Source organism: Manis javanica, chromosome 2 (assembly GCF_040802235.1).
Source record: "Manis javanica isolate MJ-LG chromosome 2, MJ_LKY, whole genome shotgun sequence".
Taxonomy (NCBI): domain Eukaryota; kingdom Metazoa; phylum Chordata; class Mammalia; order Pholidota; family Manidae; genus Manis; species Manis javanica.
This window is the reverse complement of record NC_133157.1, coordinates 72863941-72883713: the sequence shown is the minus strand read 5'-3', so window position 1 is coordinate 72883713 and position 19773 is coordinate 72863941. Positions and strand designations below refer to the sequence as shown.

The window sequence follows — 19773 nt, the reverse complement described above, 5'->3', positions numbered from 1 at the left end:
TCATGAAGGAGTAGAGAGGGAAGTGGATACAAGTGACTGAAGGGTAAGTGGGTCTGTAGAGACACCAGGGCCCTCAGGTGGGAACAGCTGTCAACGGAAAAGAGGTCAGAGAAGTCAGAAGACAGGGTGGGAGCAGAACCCCCTGGGACACTCTGCTGATTCCCGCCAGGAATCACAGTTGTATTAGCAGATAATAGGGAGTCATTGCAGGCTCTTTAGTAACAAAAGAATTACTCTAGGGAGAACACTAAGGTGTCAGGAAACACCAATTTGGAGCAGACAGAGAATAATACACTGAGACATAATTACAGTACTTTAATCAAATTTAGGGAGAAGCCAATGGAAGGAATAGGTTTGGAGAGTAGAGGACAGAGGGGTCATTGGCACATTTCTAGGTAGTGACTGTCATGGTGGCAGAGGGGACCTAGAGGTCCAAGTGGCAGAAACTGACCCCAGTGTAGTGGGGGCATCAGTCAAAGCACCAAGTCTCAGCACGTTCACTTGCTGAGATCTTGGGCTCATGTTATGCTCTAAGTCCCAGAATCACAGTTCCTTCTTAAGAAAGGGAATTGACTGATTCCCAAGGACTCCTGGAGGGTTGATCATTACTGCCCTTTAAAAGAAACCAGAATTATTTGAAGGAAGTTTGAAGCATACTTTTCTCCATAAAAGAAAGAAAGGACGTTGCCTGGCAGTGTGGATGAATTGTCGAGACCCAGCAGTTGTTGTCAGTAGCAGATGGTGCTAATGGTGGAGTTCCTGCTGCCTTATCACCTGCTTTTTGTCATCAGAACATCAAAGGCACTTGAAAGTGGGAAGGATCATATCATGCTTCCTGTACTCTGAGAGCACATCTTTCACAAGATGGGTGCGACAGACAGAGCCTAGAACATCCGTTAGCTGTGTTTCTCCATACAGTCCCCCCTTTTTGGTGACCCTGACATGAGTTCCCCTGTGTCCCAGGAGGGAAGGAAGGTATTCTGACCCAGGTAGACACTCACGTAGTTCTGCATCAGATCCGGATGTGTCCTCTCGATGCCATCATCCAGGATGGTGACCACTATGTTCTTCCCCGTGTAGCCCCTCTTCCAGGCACCTTCGATATTCATGTCTGATTGGCAGGGATGCATGTTGTCACTGCAATGCTAGAGAAAGAAGAGGGAGAATTGGACACTGCAGGTTGCTGAGTCAGGAGTAGAAGGGAGAATAACCTCCCTATTAAGACAATGCTTTCTATTAACAGAAATTTGATGAGTTGCCTGTTACAGTGGAAGCAGGGATATCCAGCATGCTAACAGGGCAAAGTAGGAAGGATAAATGTGGGAAGGCAATAGAAATCTCTTCTGCCACTTCTGCCCTGTTCTAACACCACAGATCCTTTGGGAAAGCATAATAAAATACATTTCCAACAACAGAATCATGGATGTGTTATTTTATTGTTAGCATGCATTAATGACATAAAAAGGCATTTAGCATTTCATTTATAAATCCAAACTAGGTTAACTGAAAAGCATACACTCTATCATTTCTGAACCAGGTACTAGAAGCCAGTCTAGCTACAAATGGCTGTTAACGCTGGCAGCTCTTGCACAGCGTCAGCCAGAACTGTCCTGCGTGAGAAACCATGAATGAGAAAAACAAAAAAAAATGCCAAACAGGTTCTTCAAACTTCTTCCAATAAATTAACACTGGCCATTTTGCCATCATTTACAGGGGGTAAACAGATGCATTCAGCACTACTTTGACAAGGGGGAAAAAGAGCGCCAAGTCCAGACAGGTGACATACTCAGGAAATGTGTGTGAGAGCTTCCAAGGGCAGGGTGAGGAAAGAGCCAGTGGTAGCTCACTATGCGAAGTAGTTTCGTCCCACAATGGCTCCAACATACACACACACACTGAGAAATGCATTAAACCAGCAGCTCTTGCTGATACAGTTTACTAGCACTGTCCAACCCACACAGTTGTTCCTTCCAAGTCCATTGCTTTGAAATACTCCTCTGAGTGGTGGTGTTTTCCAAGTACTTAAGACGTAGTGAAGGAACAAAGGAAAAGAGATGTGCTGTAACATAATGCCATAGCAACAGGAGCCAGCTAGGTCTCACCATTCCCTATCTTCTTCCTGCTTTGTCAGAGCTCAGCCCTTTGGGAGGGGAAAGGAGCATGAGCTTTGAGCATGAGCTTTGTACGCACAAAACATGATGGAGACGCCAGTGCCACTGATTCACCAACACATACTTGAGTGAGTACCTGCTGCATGCTGGGTACAATGGTGGTGAGGCATATGAGTTCTGAGATCCCTGTCCTAGTGGCCCCTCTGAGGGGAGATGGGGATAGCACACACACAAGACCATTCAGAGCTCTCCTGATGGCCTAAAGGAATTAAAGAGGGTGATGGGGTGGTGAATGCTGAGGGGTCAGTGTTCACAACTTTAGGTGGGATGCTCAGAAAAAGACTCTACCCTCTGAGAAGATGAAATGTGAGCTGAGACATGACAGATGAGAAAGAGATGGTCTGCCCAAGAGCCTAGGGCATGTGCCTTGATAAAGGACACAGCAATTGCAGCGACTATAAGGTTGGAAACAGCACTCTGAGCAAAAGAAAGGAGGTGGGGTATTGTGAAGCTCAGTGAACAAGGCAGAGATGGTACAGAAGACAGCAGGTCAGAAGAGGAACTGCGGTCAGATCATCTGGGGCTTTGCAGCCATCACCTGTTTTTTATTCTAACTATGACCACACTAAGTGGAAATGTATCTCTTTCCAAACTTCATCCCTCAAAATCAAGTGCTAACTAATGACAGATACCTCTAGCACTTCCTGACATGAATTTGTTTATTTATTCTCTAAATGAGACTGCCTTTTGTTGAATGTTATCAACACTTGCATAGTTTCAAGGATTCATTCTAACAAAGGGCATACCCATTTTTCATCACAGATAAGATGGATTTCATAAAAATTAGGGGATTATATATTTTGTGAACATCTGCATCTTTTTCCCCACCTTCTTGGCTTCTTTCCAGCCCTTGAGACCCTGTACACACTGTTGTACTATTGCACTGATCCTGATTCCCCTCTTTTTGCCTCTCCCCAGTTTTTCAGGCACAGCTGAGGACCTACCTCCTCCCACAAGTCTGTCTCTTCTTCTTCACTGAACTATGGGATGGAGAGAGACAGAAAGACACACACACACAAAACACACACACACACTGTTCTACACAATCCAACTCTGAATTCTCACTGTTACTGTTAAATCTTGTGTGTGAACTTTTCCTTCTTGATTGTAATCCTCTAGATGACTGTGCATTAAACCAAATTTAACGTAGGATTTTAGTAAATATTGGCTGATTGATTACACACAGACATGATGGCACATCCTCACCTTTATTTCCAAATAAACAACTGCCATTATGCTTAGTGCTCTGAGATATCTAGACAGCTAATGCTTGATTAACAGAGATGATCATGAAAGAAATAGTGTAGATTTCTGAAATGCCTACATTTTTCAGAAGTCTCATTCTGGCCAAGTGTTTGGGCCGCTCCTTACCAAATACTTTACTTTAACACAAAGCAACCCTGACAGGTTTCCATTTCACCTTTTCTTTTTCAAAACCTGCTCTGGCCACCCGTGGTATTGTTTGTGACATGAAGTAATGTTAATGCGGCCAAGAGGTGGGCCGGAGGAAGGAAATGCACAGGAAATGGGAAACCCACAAATGGGATCACCGTCCTGGAGTGGAGAGATTCTGCCTGAAATTGTAATTATTAAAACTGAAGAAAACCAGCTGTCTATGGAAAACATGTGTGTTAAAAATGGACCAATTAGGTTTCTTTCTTCTACCTCTACTTCTGTTGAATCTGACTTTGCAATTAAATATTTTTGTACCACCTTTTATCTCTTTTTTTAAAATTTTCACCCACCAACATGGTATTGCTAGAAGGGAAAGGAGGGGGAAATATACAACTGATACTTTCATTCATATCATCTAATACAGCAAGCAGCCAAAATGTCAAGGGAAACAACAAAGTTAATCAGAGTCTGGGGTGTTTTTTGTAAATGAGTAAATAAGGTCAGCAGACCCTTGCATCAGAACCCTAAATCAGAGAGTGATCCTTAGATTTTTAACACATGTTTCAAGTGGTCCAGGCTTCCAAACATTTTTCTAAATAGTTGTTTCATATACCCAAGGTATCAAAAGAGCAAAAACTGTGGAAAATACTGATGCCAGTCAACACTGACCAAAAATGAGAATAATTCAATCATTTCCTTAACTGCCTGATCAAAATGATCTTTAGCCTAGGCTCTATTTACTTGACCGGATCTATGTCACAACACCTCCAAAAGGCAAAAGGGTTACAAATTAGCTGTGCTTTCCTTATACACAGTCAAACACATTGAGAAGATCTCTACCAGAACTGGAACTAAGGACTAGTTTCTGTAATTGTGTTACCATGGATGCAGTCCCTAGACTGACCTTCACAAAAGAGCCCAGTCAGAAACTCCCAGCATATGTGAAGCTGATGAAAACCACATATGTGCATGGTATATGCAAGATAAATATTTTCAGTAGATGTAGTACCTTCAGTTCTGAATAATGTACTATATTTCAGTGCCGGTCTATGCACAAACAACAAAGTATTTAAAAACAATACAAAATGGGACGTATCTGCAAAAACAATGGCTACCGCCTAGGTCTCCCACTTCCTTACTCATAAAAGCTTTTTTGTATTCCTTTTAGGAGTGAAATTTTAAAGAGATTGTTCTGTGAGTTCTAGAGACAGCTTTTTCCATACCAGGGTTGTGAACTATTCTGCTTATAAACCACTCTGGGTGTGTCCACTTCTCTTGTGTCTTAATAAACACATCACAGTGTTTGCTCAATGAGAGAATTGTTTATACCCAAGATAAACACCTTTGCTATGCTCTCACCATCATTTTGTTCAGACTGGGAGGGACGGGCTGGCCCTCAATGTCATTCTTTTTTAACTTCTCCAAGTTCTGAGGGTCTCCAATGAACTGCCAATTTATATGCTGCCAAAAGCCTGCTAACATTGAAAACATTTGTTGTTCACTGTTATTGATACAGTGGCTCCTAAGACTACATCTCTGACTACACAATGTTAAGAAAGCAGAAATATATATGTAAAATATCAGTTTGGCAGACAAATTCATAAATATATCTAGTTAGCTTAGTAAAGTGTATACAGTACTTGAAATTCTTTGTGAAATCTGGAGACCAAAAGCTGTCAGAAATCGAAAGAAACAGAAGACTCCCTGAACAGGAAATGTAACTGACATCGACTCTATCCTTCCTCTAGCCAAGCATTGCACTCCTGGGCTCAGAACAACTATCTGAGGGAGGTACTTTTAACATCTGCTCTTGTCAGATAAAGAAAAAGGAGAATTCATCAGCTTAGGTAACCTTCCAGAGTTCACACAGCTAGCTGGTCAATAGTGGAAGTAGGACTCAAAGCCAAGCTCTCTGACACCAGACCATAGAGCTGTGGAAACTCTTGCATGAAGCTTGAAACAGAAAGGGCCTAGAGGGAGAGCAAGACATATGCAGAGTCAGATAAGGAGAAGATAAGGAGTGGCTGTTGGACAATATAGCACCAGTAAAGGAATTCAAATGACAGAAATTATGCTGGCCTTAGTACTGTGATCAGGGCATTTAAGTGATAAGATAGAATATAGTTGGATAAGACTTTAGAGACCTTCTAATTTGTCCTTAATCCACTTATTGCAACATATCTTTTAGGAAATCACTAGTTTCTATTTGAACAGTTTTAGTGACAGGGAGCTCACTTCTTTACTAAATAGCCAATGATGTGCTGGTATATCAGTTCTTAAAAAAAATCCCTTATTTGCAGTGTTTGCCAATTTCAGTGGTGTAAATACTCCTATCATGGTCAGTTTTGAACTACCACTCTCACAAAATTCCTGAATGTGTGACAGTGAGCCTTCATAAGTCATTAGAAGGCAGATCCAGCATATCACTGGAAACAGGTCACTCTGCCGTTAGTCTTTCCATTTCTGATGAAGTCATTCCACCCAATGGGTCTGACATGGCTTCTCAGCACCTGGGAAGTACCTACACTTAGTTCCTCCCTTCACAGTTTCAGACAATAGTTTTAATGCTTTCTGCATTTATTTGGGGATCATCTTTCTTAACGTTTCTTTCTCAAGGCTACCTAAAGAAACTAGAGTTTGGACTTTTGTGAGGCCATAAGCTGATGGACTCTCCAGGGAATGTACAAAGTCAAGATTCTGTGACTACAAAACTATAGATGCCTTCACAGATTTGTGAAAATCTAAATTAATCTAGGAAAGTTCTAAGATACCTACTACTATATTTATAAGCCAATTTCATGGACTTCAAATCCTTTTTTATCCCTCATATGAAAAAAGATGTCCATAGACAAAATAGATCCAATGCCCAATTATTTGGGGAGAGTTATTTAATTTGTGATTTTCCAGAAACTCCAAGGAAGCTCAGTATGTTTCAATAACACCAAACGCTTAGCATAGCAGCTAAGGACTCTAACCGGGGGAATCAGGAAGAGAAAATTCCACCTAGGCTACTTTCCAGCAATATGACTTTGTCAAATTCTGAAAACCTAAATACTTAAAACCTGACCTGTAGTTTCAATGAAGAGATTTGCTATAAAGATTAAGGAAGGTAATGTATCTAACAAATGGCTGCTGTTATTGTGATAATGCTGTGGTTGATGGGGCATGTTGATAGGAGGCATCCATCAGTGTTTCTAACAGTTTAGGGAAGAAGACCTTGGTTAAAAAAAGAGAGAGATAGATTACTACATAACAGTAAGATGATGGTTTTCTTCATTGTCTGCAGAGGTGGGCTAGGCAAACTTGAAAGGGTAGTAACTGATCCTTTGTAAGGCTCACTGGGGATGACTTGACTATTTCACATTTGGGGCTTTGGGTCTAGCTTAGGGGATGGAGACTAGAGATAGGGTGTAGGAGTATACTATCCAATTATTTTCTATTACATTGGTTAAATGGCTTCCTATAAATCACCATGCTTTGCTCCACACATTTATACCAATACACAAATCCTGCTAGAACCATGGTTCACATCTACTGTAATTTTTACAGAGGACCATTTCTCAGTAACATAATTTTAAGTATGTGCCACATAATACCAAAGAAACATTAGAAAATGGTGGTTGTTAGAACAAAGGCTGTGGTGTACAAAATATGCCTACTTGTAAGAAAATGGGAATAAACTCAATTCCTAAAATTTTCCCATCATTGAAGATCAAGAAATTGAGGCAGTACAAGTTAACTGATTGTTGACAAAGGAGCAAGGGAAATACAGTGGCCCAAAGAGCCTTTTCAACAAATGGTGCTGGGAAAACTGAATACTGACATGCAAAAAAGTCTATCTAGACACAGAGCTTAGATCCTTCACAAAAATCTCAAAACAGATGGTAGACCTAAACGTAAGATGCAAAATGGAAATTCCTGGAAGATAAAATAGGAAAAAAACCTAGATAACCTTCAGTATGGTTAATACAACACCAAAGTAGAATCTGTAAAAGATATAATTGAAAAACTGGACCTAGTTAAATTAAAAACTTCTACTCTGTGCAAGACAATGCCAAGAGAATGAGAAGACAAGTCACAACAGACAGGGAGAAAATATTTGTAAAAGGCATATCTAATAAAAGACTATTGTCTAAAATACACAATCAACTCAACAATAAGAAAATAAACTGATTAAAAACTGGGCCAAACAGCTTAACAGACACCTCACCAAAGAAGATAAATAGATGGTAAATAAGCATATGAAAAGATGTTCCATATCATATACCAGCAGAAAAATGCAAATCAAAACAATGAGATACCACTATACAACTACTAAAATGGCCAAAATCCAGAACACTGACACCACCAAATGCTGGTGATGACAAGAAGCAACAGGAACTCTCATTCATTGCTAGTGAGAATGCAAAATGGCACAGCCACTTTGGAAGACAGTTTCACTGTTTCTTACCAAATGAAACATACTGTTACCATATGATCCAGCAATTACAGTCCTTGGGATATCCCCCCCAAAACCGAAGACTTATGTCCACACAAAAACCTGCATATGGATGTTTATAGCAACTTTCTTCACAACTGCCAAACTTGGAGGCAACCAAGATATCCTTCAGTAGGTGAAAGGATACATAAATTATGATATTGCCACATAATGGAATAGTATTCGGTGATACAATGAAATGAGCCATCAATTCATGAAAACACATGAAGGAAACTTAAATGCATATTATTAGGTGAAAGATGCCAATCTAAAAAGACTACATATTGTATGATTCCAATTATATGATACTACAGAAAAGACAAAACTATGGAGACAGTAAAAAGATCAGTGGTCGCCAGAGATGGGGATGTGGGGATGACACGCAGAGCACAGAGGATTTCTAGGGCAGTGAAAATGCTCTATATGATACTCTAATGGTGGATACCTATACCTGTCATTATACATTTGTCCAAACCCATAAAGTGTACAGAACCAGGGGTGAACTCTAATGCAAACCATGGGCTTTGTGTGAGCATAATGTATCAAACCATGCTCATCAGCCGTAGCAAATGCACTACTGGTGGGAGATGGTGGTGGCTATTCATGTGTCAGGGCAGCAGCTATAATGGGAAATTTCTGTACCTTCTCAAGTTTTCTGTGAAGTTAGACTAAAAATACAAGGTCTTTAAAAACAGAAAGGAATTGAGGCAGAGCAGCCAAAGGAAACTGGCTAGTCCCTGGATTTAGTCAAGTGAACATTTCTCTCATTTGCAAATTTTGTGATCTTTGAATCTTTCCAACCCGGACACGTCTTGAAGCAGAAACTTTCAGTCCTAAAAACATTTAACAAGGCAAAAACCAGTAAGCCAACAAACAAATCTTACCTCCCTTAAGAAATCTCTACAGGTCTTGTCTTACTGTTTGGGAACTGCTTTCAGTATACTACCCGGCCTTGTTGCTGAAGGGTAACCAGAGCATCTAAAACTTATGGGCACTTTGAGACACTAAGACCAAGCCCCCCTTTACATGTACAGCCTACTGCACTTGCCAGGGTTCACACCATTCTAATACACCAGGTACAAAAAATGGAGTCAAGTTTTGGGCATCTGGTCTGAAACCACTGCCTCTTTCCCTTGTTCCTTTAATTGTCACGGCACCTCACAGTCCTGGCCACTGTCCCGGACCCACTACTTTTAACCTAGTTTATGCTTCCAGTCTATCTTGCCGTCATTCAAAAAACAATTTTATCAAGCTCCTATTACATTCTAGGCACTCTACTGGCCAACTCACTGTCCTTATGCTCAAGTCTTCAATATCTAATGTGTGTGACAGACAGGAATTTTACAAAAACACATGTTGAGTATTATAACAGGGTTTATCAAGGCTGTGGGAACATGGAACCTAGTCAAGGGGGAGCCTTGGGAGGACAGACAGCATTCCCTAGAGAAAAGACCTTTACCCTGAGCCCCCAGATATGAGCTGACTAGCCAGAGAGCAAGCAGGGGATGAAGACTTATTTTCAGTAAGGCTATAGAATAATCAGACTAGAGTGTTAAAGAAACTGAAGGAAATTCAGTACAGCTGGAGGCTACAGTTGCAAGAGGTGGTGGGAGATGAGAAAAAAATGTGAAAAGATGAGACTGAAGAGGTAAAAAGGGGCCAGACTATGGATGTCATTATAAGCCATATTTTGGGTTTTGTTTTTATTAACTTAAGCTTTCTCATAATTCCATGTAAAATCATTTAAGAGTTTTAAGATAGGGTCTGACATGGTTTAGATGTCTAAAAATGCATCTCAAACTTAATTCCAATGAAAAACACTTCATCTCCCCATCTGACTCCTACAAAGCCACTCATGCCCAGAGTTCTCTGCCTCCCATAGGCTAGTATCTCCTTTTCTATAAACATCCATCAGAAAATCCTTCAAGAAGCTCTTAGACCTGACTTCTTCCAAGCACCTTCAAGGCTGCACACTGATTCAAGCTACTATCATCTCATATTCCTCTACAGCCTATTCTCCACATAGTAGTAAACTATGTTAGTTTTATTCTCAATAAATATTCCCAACAATTCCCAAGTTCCAATGACTTTCCTTCACACTTTCAATAATGTCCCAGATCCATTCCATGGCTTATAAAGTGTTTCATGACATGGACTGAGGCCATCTCCCTCACCTCTTGCCCTACCCCACTCGCCCTTACTCATGTGATTCCACTACACTGTCATCTTCCATCCCAACCCCACTCCCATCTCAAGACTTGAGATGTGCTATTCTCTCACACTAGAATGTTCTTCCTTAGGAATCTACATGCCTCACCCTCTCATACTCAAATATCGCCTCCCAAGATATTTTCCCTAAACAATCTATCTGAAATAGCACTCTGTGCCATTCTCTACCCTTGACTCTGATTCTCTTTTCTTCACAGCACTCGTAACTACTGCATTGTATGTCATTTTGTCTCTTTATTGCACATCTCTCATGCTGGACTGTAAACTCTATAAAGGCAGTGACTTTGCCTTATTTCTTTCTGTATCTGCATGTCTAACACATGGTTATTCAATAATTACATGCCAACTAAATGAAAAGATAAGGTAGGCTTTTTTAAAGTCACGGTGGTCCTACAGAACATGAGGGAAAAAATGGAGACCAATTAATCGGGTGACAGCTCTAGTGATGGGGTGACAGTGGTTAGATGAGTGGGAACTATAGAAACCAGCTTGATACATAGGAGACATTTTAAACATTTGCTATTAATGACAAGGAATGAGAGAGAGGAATCAAGAATGATCAAATATCTGGATTAGACTACATTGCAAACACTGGGATCACTGAGAAAAGAAACAGGGGAGAGAGCAAATTCAGTTGGAGAATGAAAATACTGAGTTCATTTTAAGAAATATGGAAACTGAGGTAACATCCAAATAGGAGTAGCCTGTAGCAATCAGATATGTGGGTCTAAAGTTTCTTTCTGTCAGATCCAAATGGAATTCTTCCTAAAGTTCTGGCATCATGCTATTTCCCATCTCAGATTTTATTCATGTCTATGAAGTGCTAACATCTTGGCCTCCAAGTCATTGCACAATCTGGCAATGAATACATTGCCAGTGTCATTTGTTGCCTCAAAGTTTAAAAAAATCCCTAAGGGCAGCATTTACTGTGTAAATCTGATGGTCTTCTCAAAATTCAGGGTTATTACCAGATGCGGCTGACAGCAAAGACAGGCACAGTTCTCTACTGCTCCCTGTACCAGTGGCATTTGGAATTCCTCCCATCAAGCAAGAACGTTATTTTATTTCTTCATCCTTTGATTCTGGGCTCTTCTGGTGACTTGCTTTGGCCAAAAGAATGTAGCAGAAGTGACAGTGCCACAATTCCAGGCTTTCCACACCCTGTCTCTTGTAATCCTTCCTGGCTGCCAAGTGAAGAAGTCAGAGCACCCTGCTAGAAGATGAAAGACCACATGGAACAGATAAAAGCTGTCCCAGCTATAACCACACTAAACTAGCTAGCCCCAAGCTGACCCAGAATGGCTCACAGGGGCACTAGTAAGCCAGCATGCAACCAGAGAACTGTCCAGCTGAGGTCAGCCCTGGACTGCAGACATGCAAAATCATAAATCTAATAAACAGCTCTTGTTTTAAACCACAAAATTTTGAAGGTGGTTTTTATACAGCAAAAGCTAACTAACATACCAGGTTATCAGTCTGAGAGAAGTAAGCCAAACCAGAAAGGTAGGAGAAAATTGGTGTACCAAGTTGAAGCAGTTTACCTAGAAGAAGAATTGGCTGTATAACTGAGAAGAACAGTAAGGATGCCTAATGCATGATTCTAAAGCAAATCCTATGACCTCTGTGCATTTGCTCAAACATTCCCTCCATGGGAAGCCCAGTGTTTTTCTGCTCACCCCATCCAGCATTCATATCAGCAATTCCTGATTATATGGGCTTTACTTTCTCAATGAAATGACAAGTCACTTGTGGTAATGGAGTCTGTATTATATATCTTTATGACCTCTAGAGTTCATGGTAAAAACACTCCATAATTCATGAATTCGAATCTACTTAACAGAGAAGGCAAAAGTAAATTCTGAGATAAAATGCAGAAGATAGTTTAGGTAGTTAAGACATATAATGCTGGTAATAGAAAAGGTTCATGTAAGATTTAGAAATCTTTGTCTTCTGTACATTGGCTCATGATAAGGCACCTGCTCATGCAAATTTGCCAATGAAATGTTTCAAGAAATAACAGGAAATGTGCAGTGACTGAAGTCTTCACAAGAAATTACATAAAAGAACAGCCAGTCATTTTGCGGTGTTGATTATGCTAATATGCCACTAATGACATTCAGTGCTCCAGACAGAAGAAGTGAGAAGAGATGCAACACAGTGACAGGTAAGTTATTACCCATCACAGACCTGGTGGGAAATTTCTCCTGGCTGGAGTGGAGCTCTGGGATGCAGGTCTGTTTCCTTTGGAGCAACACATGGTGCGATGGAACAATGGAAAGTGAACACATTGCAACTCTTCTCTGATTTTTGGTCAACAACTCAGTTTTAACACTGGTTTTCTTCTAGGTCATGTAGTAAATTCTTCCAGGAATCAAGGAGAAACTCAGTATTATCCAAATGATTTTCTTCCTGGCTGACTACGAATCAAGAATGAAGTAGTCATAATATACTACTCTTTGTCTGAACTGTGTAATTAGTAAATTAGTAAGTTGTATTTGCTTAGGGATGATCTCATTTAAAATGGTTTCCTCAAGTGCCAGCCAAGAAGCAATTCCTACTTTGGAGCTCATGAGAATGAATTTTAGATGCAACTGAGCAGCATTATTTAATAATTATGTAAACATTAGCAAGAAGCAAACCTCATTCTTTGCTAATTTCTTTGTTTATATTGTTTACAAAATTCTACTTGCATAGAATGCTGCATCCTCTTGATCTCCTCTATGCATAGATCTGGCTCAGAAACTCCTGTCTCCTTTATTCACCAAAATCTCAGGAAGACGAGCTAAGAAACTGGAGGACTTTTCCCATTCTTTAAAATGAGGAGGATGTAATATGGTTTGGATAAGCATAACCAACTGGCTTCAGAATTCAACTGTTCCACTACTTTATTTTTTCAGAATCAGAAAAGAAATTTTTAAAAAAATGATAGAAAACAATTTTTCTAATATTGGAGACGTTTAAGTTCAGGGAGGAAGAATTTCAATATCATTTGAATATATTTAAATACAACCTGACTAATATGCCATTAGTATTATTTCATGAATGCCAACGTTTTTATGAAACATGGTTGAAGAGATGGCTTTTTTTCAGGTGAGGAAAAAAATCCACCTTTCAGTTGAAAAAATAATAAAGAATAGGGATGAATTTACACAAGATCCTCCCAAACCCTCGATCATTCTGCAATGAGTTTTTGACCACATAATCATTTTGTCTTAATAGATGCATGAATGGACAGATGGGGGACAGACAGAAGAACAGATGGATGAACAGAGGAGGGAAGGACAGACAAGCATCCTTACCTTAAGGATGTCCCCCTTTCCAGAACCCTGCAGAACTTCGAACCGTAAAAGCCACTCAACTTCCCTAAGTCAACTGTTCCAAATCCCCATAGAGTTGATACCCCCAAAGGATATTTTTCAATCAAGATCAAGTCACAAAAATGATACCCATGCAGAAAGGAGATACAGAGGATAGAAGAGGAAGAGAGGCTCAATCCACATAATGGTGAAGCTGTGCATATTCAAGTGATACCCAGAACTTCGTTAGCTCATCACCTTCCAGAATAAGAACCACTTGAACTTGCCTTAGAGAACACAACCTGAACTTGTTTAAATTTATCATGCAGAGCAGCAGAAATCTGGCCTTAAACATTAACAGAGTTCCCCCAATTCTTGTCTCAAAAGAAGGCACTAAAGTAGAAACCCTTAGAAGACAAAAGAGATTTGTTATTCTATTGGAATTACATGTAGAAACTAAAGGGATATGGAATTTCAAGTAGTCTCTTTATATTTTGACTCTCTTTCTGGATTTATGAGATTACTGATTCAATTTTCTGAATACTCTGAAGGTTCTGAAGAGTTTTTGCCATGCCCTCTAATCAGTCATCACCACAAAGTCATTTATTTCTATAAGAAAACTGTAATAATTGTGGCATAGAAACTCTGAGAAGAGGGGAAAATATCATCAGAATGTCAAAATTATCTTAAAATGTCATGATATTAGAAGAGAGAGGGGGAGTCAAAACCTACACAGTCATATCTAGTTGCAGACAAAATCTGAATTCACCTTTGTCTTCCTATCAATACTATAGCCCCCTTTGACACCCACAGATCTTTAGGTATAATTTAGTGTCTATGTCTTTATATAATCAAGGCATAGGCCTAGTATATACAGTGGAACAAATAAAAGTGTGCTGCTTAGAAAAAGAGAAAAATTCTTTAGTATCAATAAATGCAGTTCATATGGTCAACTTTTTATTTTTCCTACACAATACAGACCAACTACTCTAAAACTTAATGGCCAAAAACAATGATTATTACAGCTCACAGTACTATGGGTTGACAAGAATCAGCTGGGTCGTTCTCACTCAGGGCCTCTCATGCAGTTGCACTCAGATGTCCACTAGGGCTAGAGGCATCTGAAGACTTGAATGACATGGAAGTTCAAGATGGCTGGACAATTTTCAACTTATATGTAAGACTCAGTTATTAATATATGTTTGTCCCAGTTATATGCAAGTCCTTCTGAAGGACAGCAATCTATTATATAATGATCTTATCCCACACTAGCTAAAGGAATGGCAGTTGTATTACCATTTCTCTGCATCTGTTAACTGTGAAAACATTTCATTCATTCATGTATGTTTTATTGGTTTGTTTTAAATTTTCCAACCAATACTAATTAAATGTTTTCTATATGCTGAATCTACATCAAGGAATGAGAAAACATATGGTCTGGACTTCATCAGGTTTACATTCAAGTAGGAGTAGCTAGATAATAAATAGACCAACAAGACAAACAATATTATTAGAGATTATGTTAATAATAATGGAGGAAATAAAAAAGAGACCAGGAATAACCTCAAAAGAAATGTGTAAGTTTATACGTTGAGTTTTAAAAATAATTTTGCTATTACTGTGCTGTTCTTTATTCAATGAGCACAGAAGCATCATTTTGCAAAGAGATGTTTACAGGTATCAGGAATAAACCTGAGCCTTAGAAGAGCAAGTTAGAGTAAAATTGAGGTTCCAGACCTATTGCCACTTAAAGTTTTTTTAAAAAGCACAACAAAACCCATTTTCACATTTCAAATTAAAGTTCAAAACAAAAAAATTTCCTAAGACAAAAAGCCCACTGCAATAAAGAGTGTGGTATGTGCTATTAACTGGGATGTACCCACCAATAAATATATTTATACTGCAAAGCCAAGCCAGTCTCAGCTCTGACAATCAGCAACATCAATTCGGATAGCTACTAAAAAGCCTGCTTTAATATTGTTCCTTCTCAACTGAGTAAATATAACTGTGAATCTACCTGACATCTTTGCTTTCATTGTTCACTTGAAGATGTAAACTAGTATAAAATCAACAAAGTTGCTTGAAAGGAAAATGAAACATTTTCCTTGGACAGGCCAATAGTATGTTTAGTGCCTCTGCAGTGGCAAGTAGTAGATACTTCAGAAAAGATGAAAGATTCCATAATACATTTGATTAGCTACTCAATAAAGGATTCTGCAGAGAAGATTGCCTCTTCGACCTGGAGAGAGTCTCTCCAGACCCTGAACTATAATGAGCAAGAAAACAAAGTCATTTTTATACTGCACTAGCAAGCGTAATTGCAAATGTTTCTCTTATTAATAAAAAAAAGTCAAATCCTTTCAAGAATCTAACCAAGCAACTTGTTTAAAACGCATCCTACAGAATTTCTTCTGTTAGAGAAAAATAACAGTTCCAGAAAAATAGCTATGCTAACAAAGTCCTTCAATAATATGGACACTGAATTTATAGTAATTCTTATAATGGCTTCTGTAGGGTAAACTAGAACACTCGCTCCTTGAACCCAAATCACATTCTTTCTTCCATTCACTAATGAAAGGAATAATGTTAATACAATTAAATTCAACACTAGTGCTTACAGCTTTCCATAGATATACTCAGGAGTACACATGTATGTTAGAACACAGGTTTCCAAGCATCTGCTGTTATTTCTACCTATCATTAGCAAGCTCTTCAATGGTAACTAATATAAACATCACAGACAATCATAGTCCAAAACATCCCCATGTCTAACAGTGAGATATTTTCACCTTTGATTTGAGCTAGAGATTTCCAAAGTGGAATCAGTGGAAAAAGATGTTGAAAGATGTTGAATTGGAGCTGAAGGGATCTAGTTGCTCAGCCAACATGGCAGGAAAACCTACGCCTTCCCATGTGATTCTACAGCACCTTATTTTCTATATAAGGGAAGGAAGGGAACAGTGAATGATAAAGTGACAGATTACTGTACCCAAGAGATTGCACCTAAAACAAGCAGAAAAACAAAACAAAACAAAAAAACTTCTTTTAAAAAGATGGTTTTAATTTATAACTTCCTGAAATTATTTAGTGAGGAGGAGTTTGTATTAGTTTGGAATGTTTCTAGCTATAAGGAAAAGAAAACCCAATGAACCATAGTCAGAAAAGGCATTTACTTATCACTCAAGAAATCAGGAAGTAGGGGACTGAGTCTGGTTTAGCAGCTTGATGATATCATGAAGGCACCAGACTCTTTGTACCTTCTCAGCCACTAAGCTTAGCTGACTGTCCTGAAACTGCTTCCTGGTTACAAGATAACTGCCAGAGCTCCCCATATTATACTCCTTGCTGGTTTCCCAGGCAGGAAAGAAAAGCATGTGACAAAAGGCTTTTCCTCACAAGAAGAAGCCCCTCAGTATCAGACCTACCAATAGATGTTTACCTGACAACTTATGCTAAAAAGTTACTCACTGTTTATCTGAAATTCAAATTTAATTGCATGTCCTGTATTTTTATTTGCTAAATCTGGCAACCCTTAGTACTACCGGTCTAACAGAAAGAAAGTAACTTTGTGGAATGATAATCATTTGTCTATTATTGATTATGATGTCTCCCAGTTTACCCAAATATACCTCCAACAACAAACAAAGCATCTGTTTCTTAGGGAAGAACTAAGATTGCTGTAGTACAAATGCAAAGAGGAAGCATGCAGTGTTCCATTGTCTTCATACCCAGCACAGACTCTGGAGACTCTCTAATCCTGGTTCTGACAGGATATGAAAACCACCTAAATCTTAATCTCTCCATGCATCCTTCAAAAATGCCATATAGATAACACAGGAGAAAATATTAAAATATTGATAATATAACCTACATCATAACAAGGAAGAAAAAATACAATGAACCTGAGAGTACAAATCTAGCAGATTTGTACAACTGCAGAGCAGGGAGTCAGGTGGAGACTGAGTAGAAAAGTAAAGAGGAAGCAGAATCCCAGTGGTGGCAGAACAGACAAAATACCACATAAAAAGACCCCATTTTCAGAGGGAAATACTGAGAATAGATCTGAGACCTGGATAGAGCTCAAAGTGCAAAGGAACAGAGATGGCAGTCTTGGAAGTCACCATTTCTGGAAAGAGGGGGAAACTTGGAAGGAGCATTCCTTGAAGACTTAATGGAGGAGATAAGAAAGGATGGAAAGTAAAAGTAAAAAAGGAAAGGAAGAAGGAAGGGAGAGAGGGAGGGAAAGAGGAAGGGAAGGAGGGAATAAGAAAGGAAGAAAAGAAAAAAAGAAAACGAAGGAAAAGAATTACAAAATCAGAAGACCAACTACCTTCTCCCAACCCCAACTCCCTCCAAAAACACTGATCCAAACAAATGAACTTTACTGCATCAAAATTGAACTCTGAACTATGGAACTTAACAAGTCATTTAAACTGCTACCTCTTTCTGTACACAACTGCTACTAATGGTCTAAGAAAATAAAACATTTCAAAATGAATGGAAACCCATAAACAAAAATCCACTCAATATTTCTATAGAAATACAATATAAAATGAATATAGAACTTCTGCTCAAAAATCTGCAATAGAATAAAACTATAAGACAACAACTGCCCCTAAGTGCGATACATTCAAATTGAATCTGTAGATAGGAAAATACAGCTCAAATAAAATATTTAAAACTACATATGGACAGAAAAAAAAAGCAGAAAGATGTGAAATTTGAGTTGACTCTACTCTGGAAATAAATCAAGGACCAAATTATATCAGAAATAAAAACTAAATTATAAGGTGTCCAAGAGAGAACTTATTCAACTGAAAATAAAATCATAAAGGTATAAATATATGAAAAGAACAAAAAACAAAGAAGGGATCAAAGGATCCAAGAGCAAGTAAAATAAAGAAAATAGGCAAAGAAGATCCAATATGCTTATAATGTGTCTTATCTCTAATAGTACACAATAAGTAAGAAAATCCCCTGAGCCTCTAGATTAAAATAAAAAAAAAAAGTCACCTCTAAGGTAAGAAAAATCAACCAAGATATCCTTTAAGTATCAAGGCTACAGAAAGTATTTTATATAATCAAGAACTCAGGGAATGTTGCATATGTCAGCACTTTCTAGGTAGTCTAGCAGAGGCTGTGTTTTCATCCAATCAAGATAGGAGTGGCAGAAGATGGTGAACATGAAATAAATTGAATTCTAAATCTAAGAATATAAGCAAAGGTAGAAACAAGGCAAGAAGAAGAGTAAGTATATGTTATGTGTTCTGACAAAATAGGAGTAATGACCTTAAAATTGAAGGATAAAGGAAATAGAAATGGTAAAACATAATAAAGTAATGAATAGTTAGATAAGAGGTCAAGGATATCATTTAAAGAAAAAAGGAGTTGAGAGAATCTAAAAGTGATTTGTAATAATCACTAGAATAATAATATAAGCTTTCCCAAAAGCTGAATTATTTCAAAAGAGGTAAAACAAACCACAGTGAAACAGCAGAAATAACAAAATACAAATTACATATATATAGTGTTGTGTGTGCATGTATACACACACACACATATTTGTATGTATGTATGTCCAAAATAAAATAGTAAGACACAGTTGAATTTTTTGGTAATATCTATAAATGATCTTCAAAGTCTTCATTTAAAGAAAAAGACATTAAAATTGACTCACGAGGCAGAATCTGCCTCCTAAAATAGAAGAATTCATTATGCAAGAATAAAAGCTTAGGGTAAGGAAAAAGATTCAAAAGCAGACACTGTGATTCTGATATCAGATAAAATACACAGAAATAGCATTTCTTGCCTATCAACATAGCCAAAATTCAACAAGTGACAAAGTGGCGAGGGGAGCAGACCGCAAGTAGGGCTCATGGAAATATCAACTGTTCTAGCAACTGTTGAGGGGGATCAGACAAGATCTAACAAAGCTACATTTGCTTCCACCTTTTGACTGAGTAGTCCCACAGTTAGGTATTTACTCTGAAAATACACCTTCAACAACACACAAAAATATATATGCACAAGGTTATTTAGTATGGAGGTTTTGTAAAATATTGGACATACCCTAAATGCATTTATTGCTGTCTGGTTAAATAAATTATGGTAACTCCCACAACACAGCTGTAAAGAAAGGAATAAACATCTCTATCAACTTATAGGTAGTAATTTCCAGGTTTTATTAAGTGATAAAAGAAAAAAG

General features: G+C 38.4%; 1 protein-coding gene across 6 annotated transcripts in view; it reads right to left on the bottom strand.

Annotated features, from left to right (window-relative positions):
- The window catches only part of PCSK5 (proprotein convertase subtilisin/kexin type 5), a 433086-nt gene that overhangs the window by 311788 nt on the left and 101525 nt on the right, over positions 1 to 19773 (bottom strand). For all 6 annotated transcript variants that reach the window (XM_017664305.3, XM_017664306.3, XM_036991294.2 and 3 more), the window contains exon 4: positions 1002 to 1145. In XM_017664305.3, coding sequence (XP_017519794.3) covers positions 1002 to 1145 — 144 coding nt within the window. The remainder of the gene's footprint in view (positions 1 to 1001; positions 1146 to 19773) is intronic.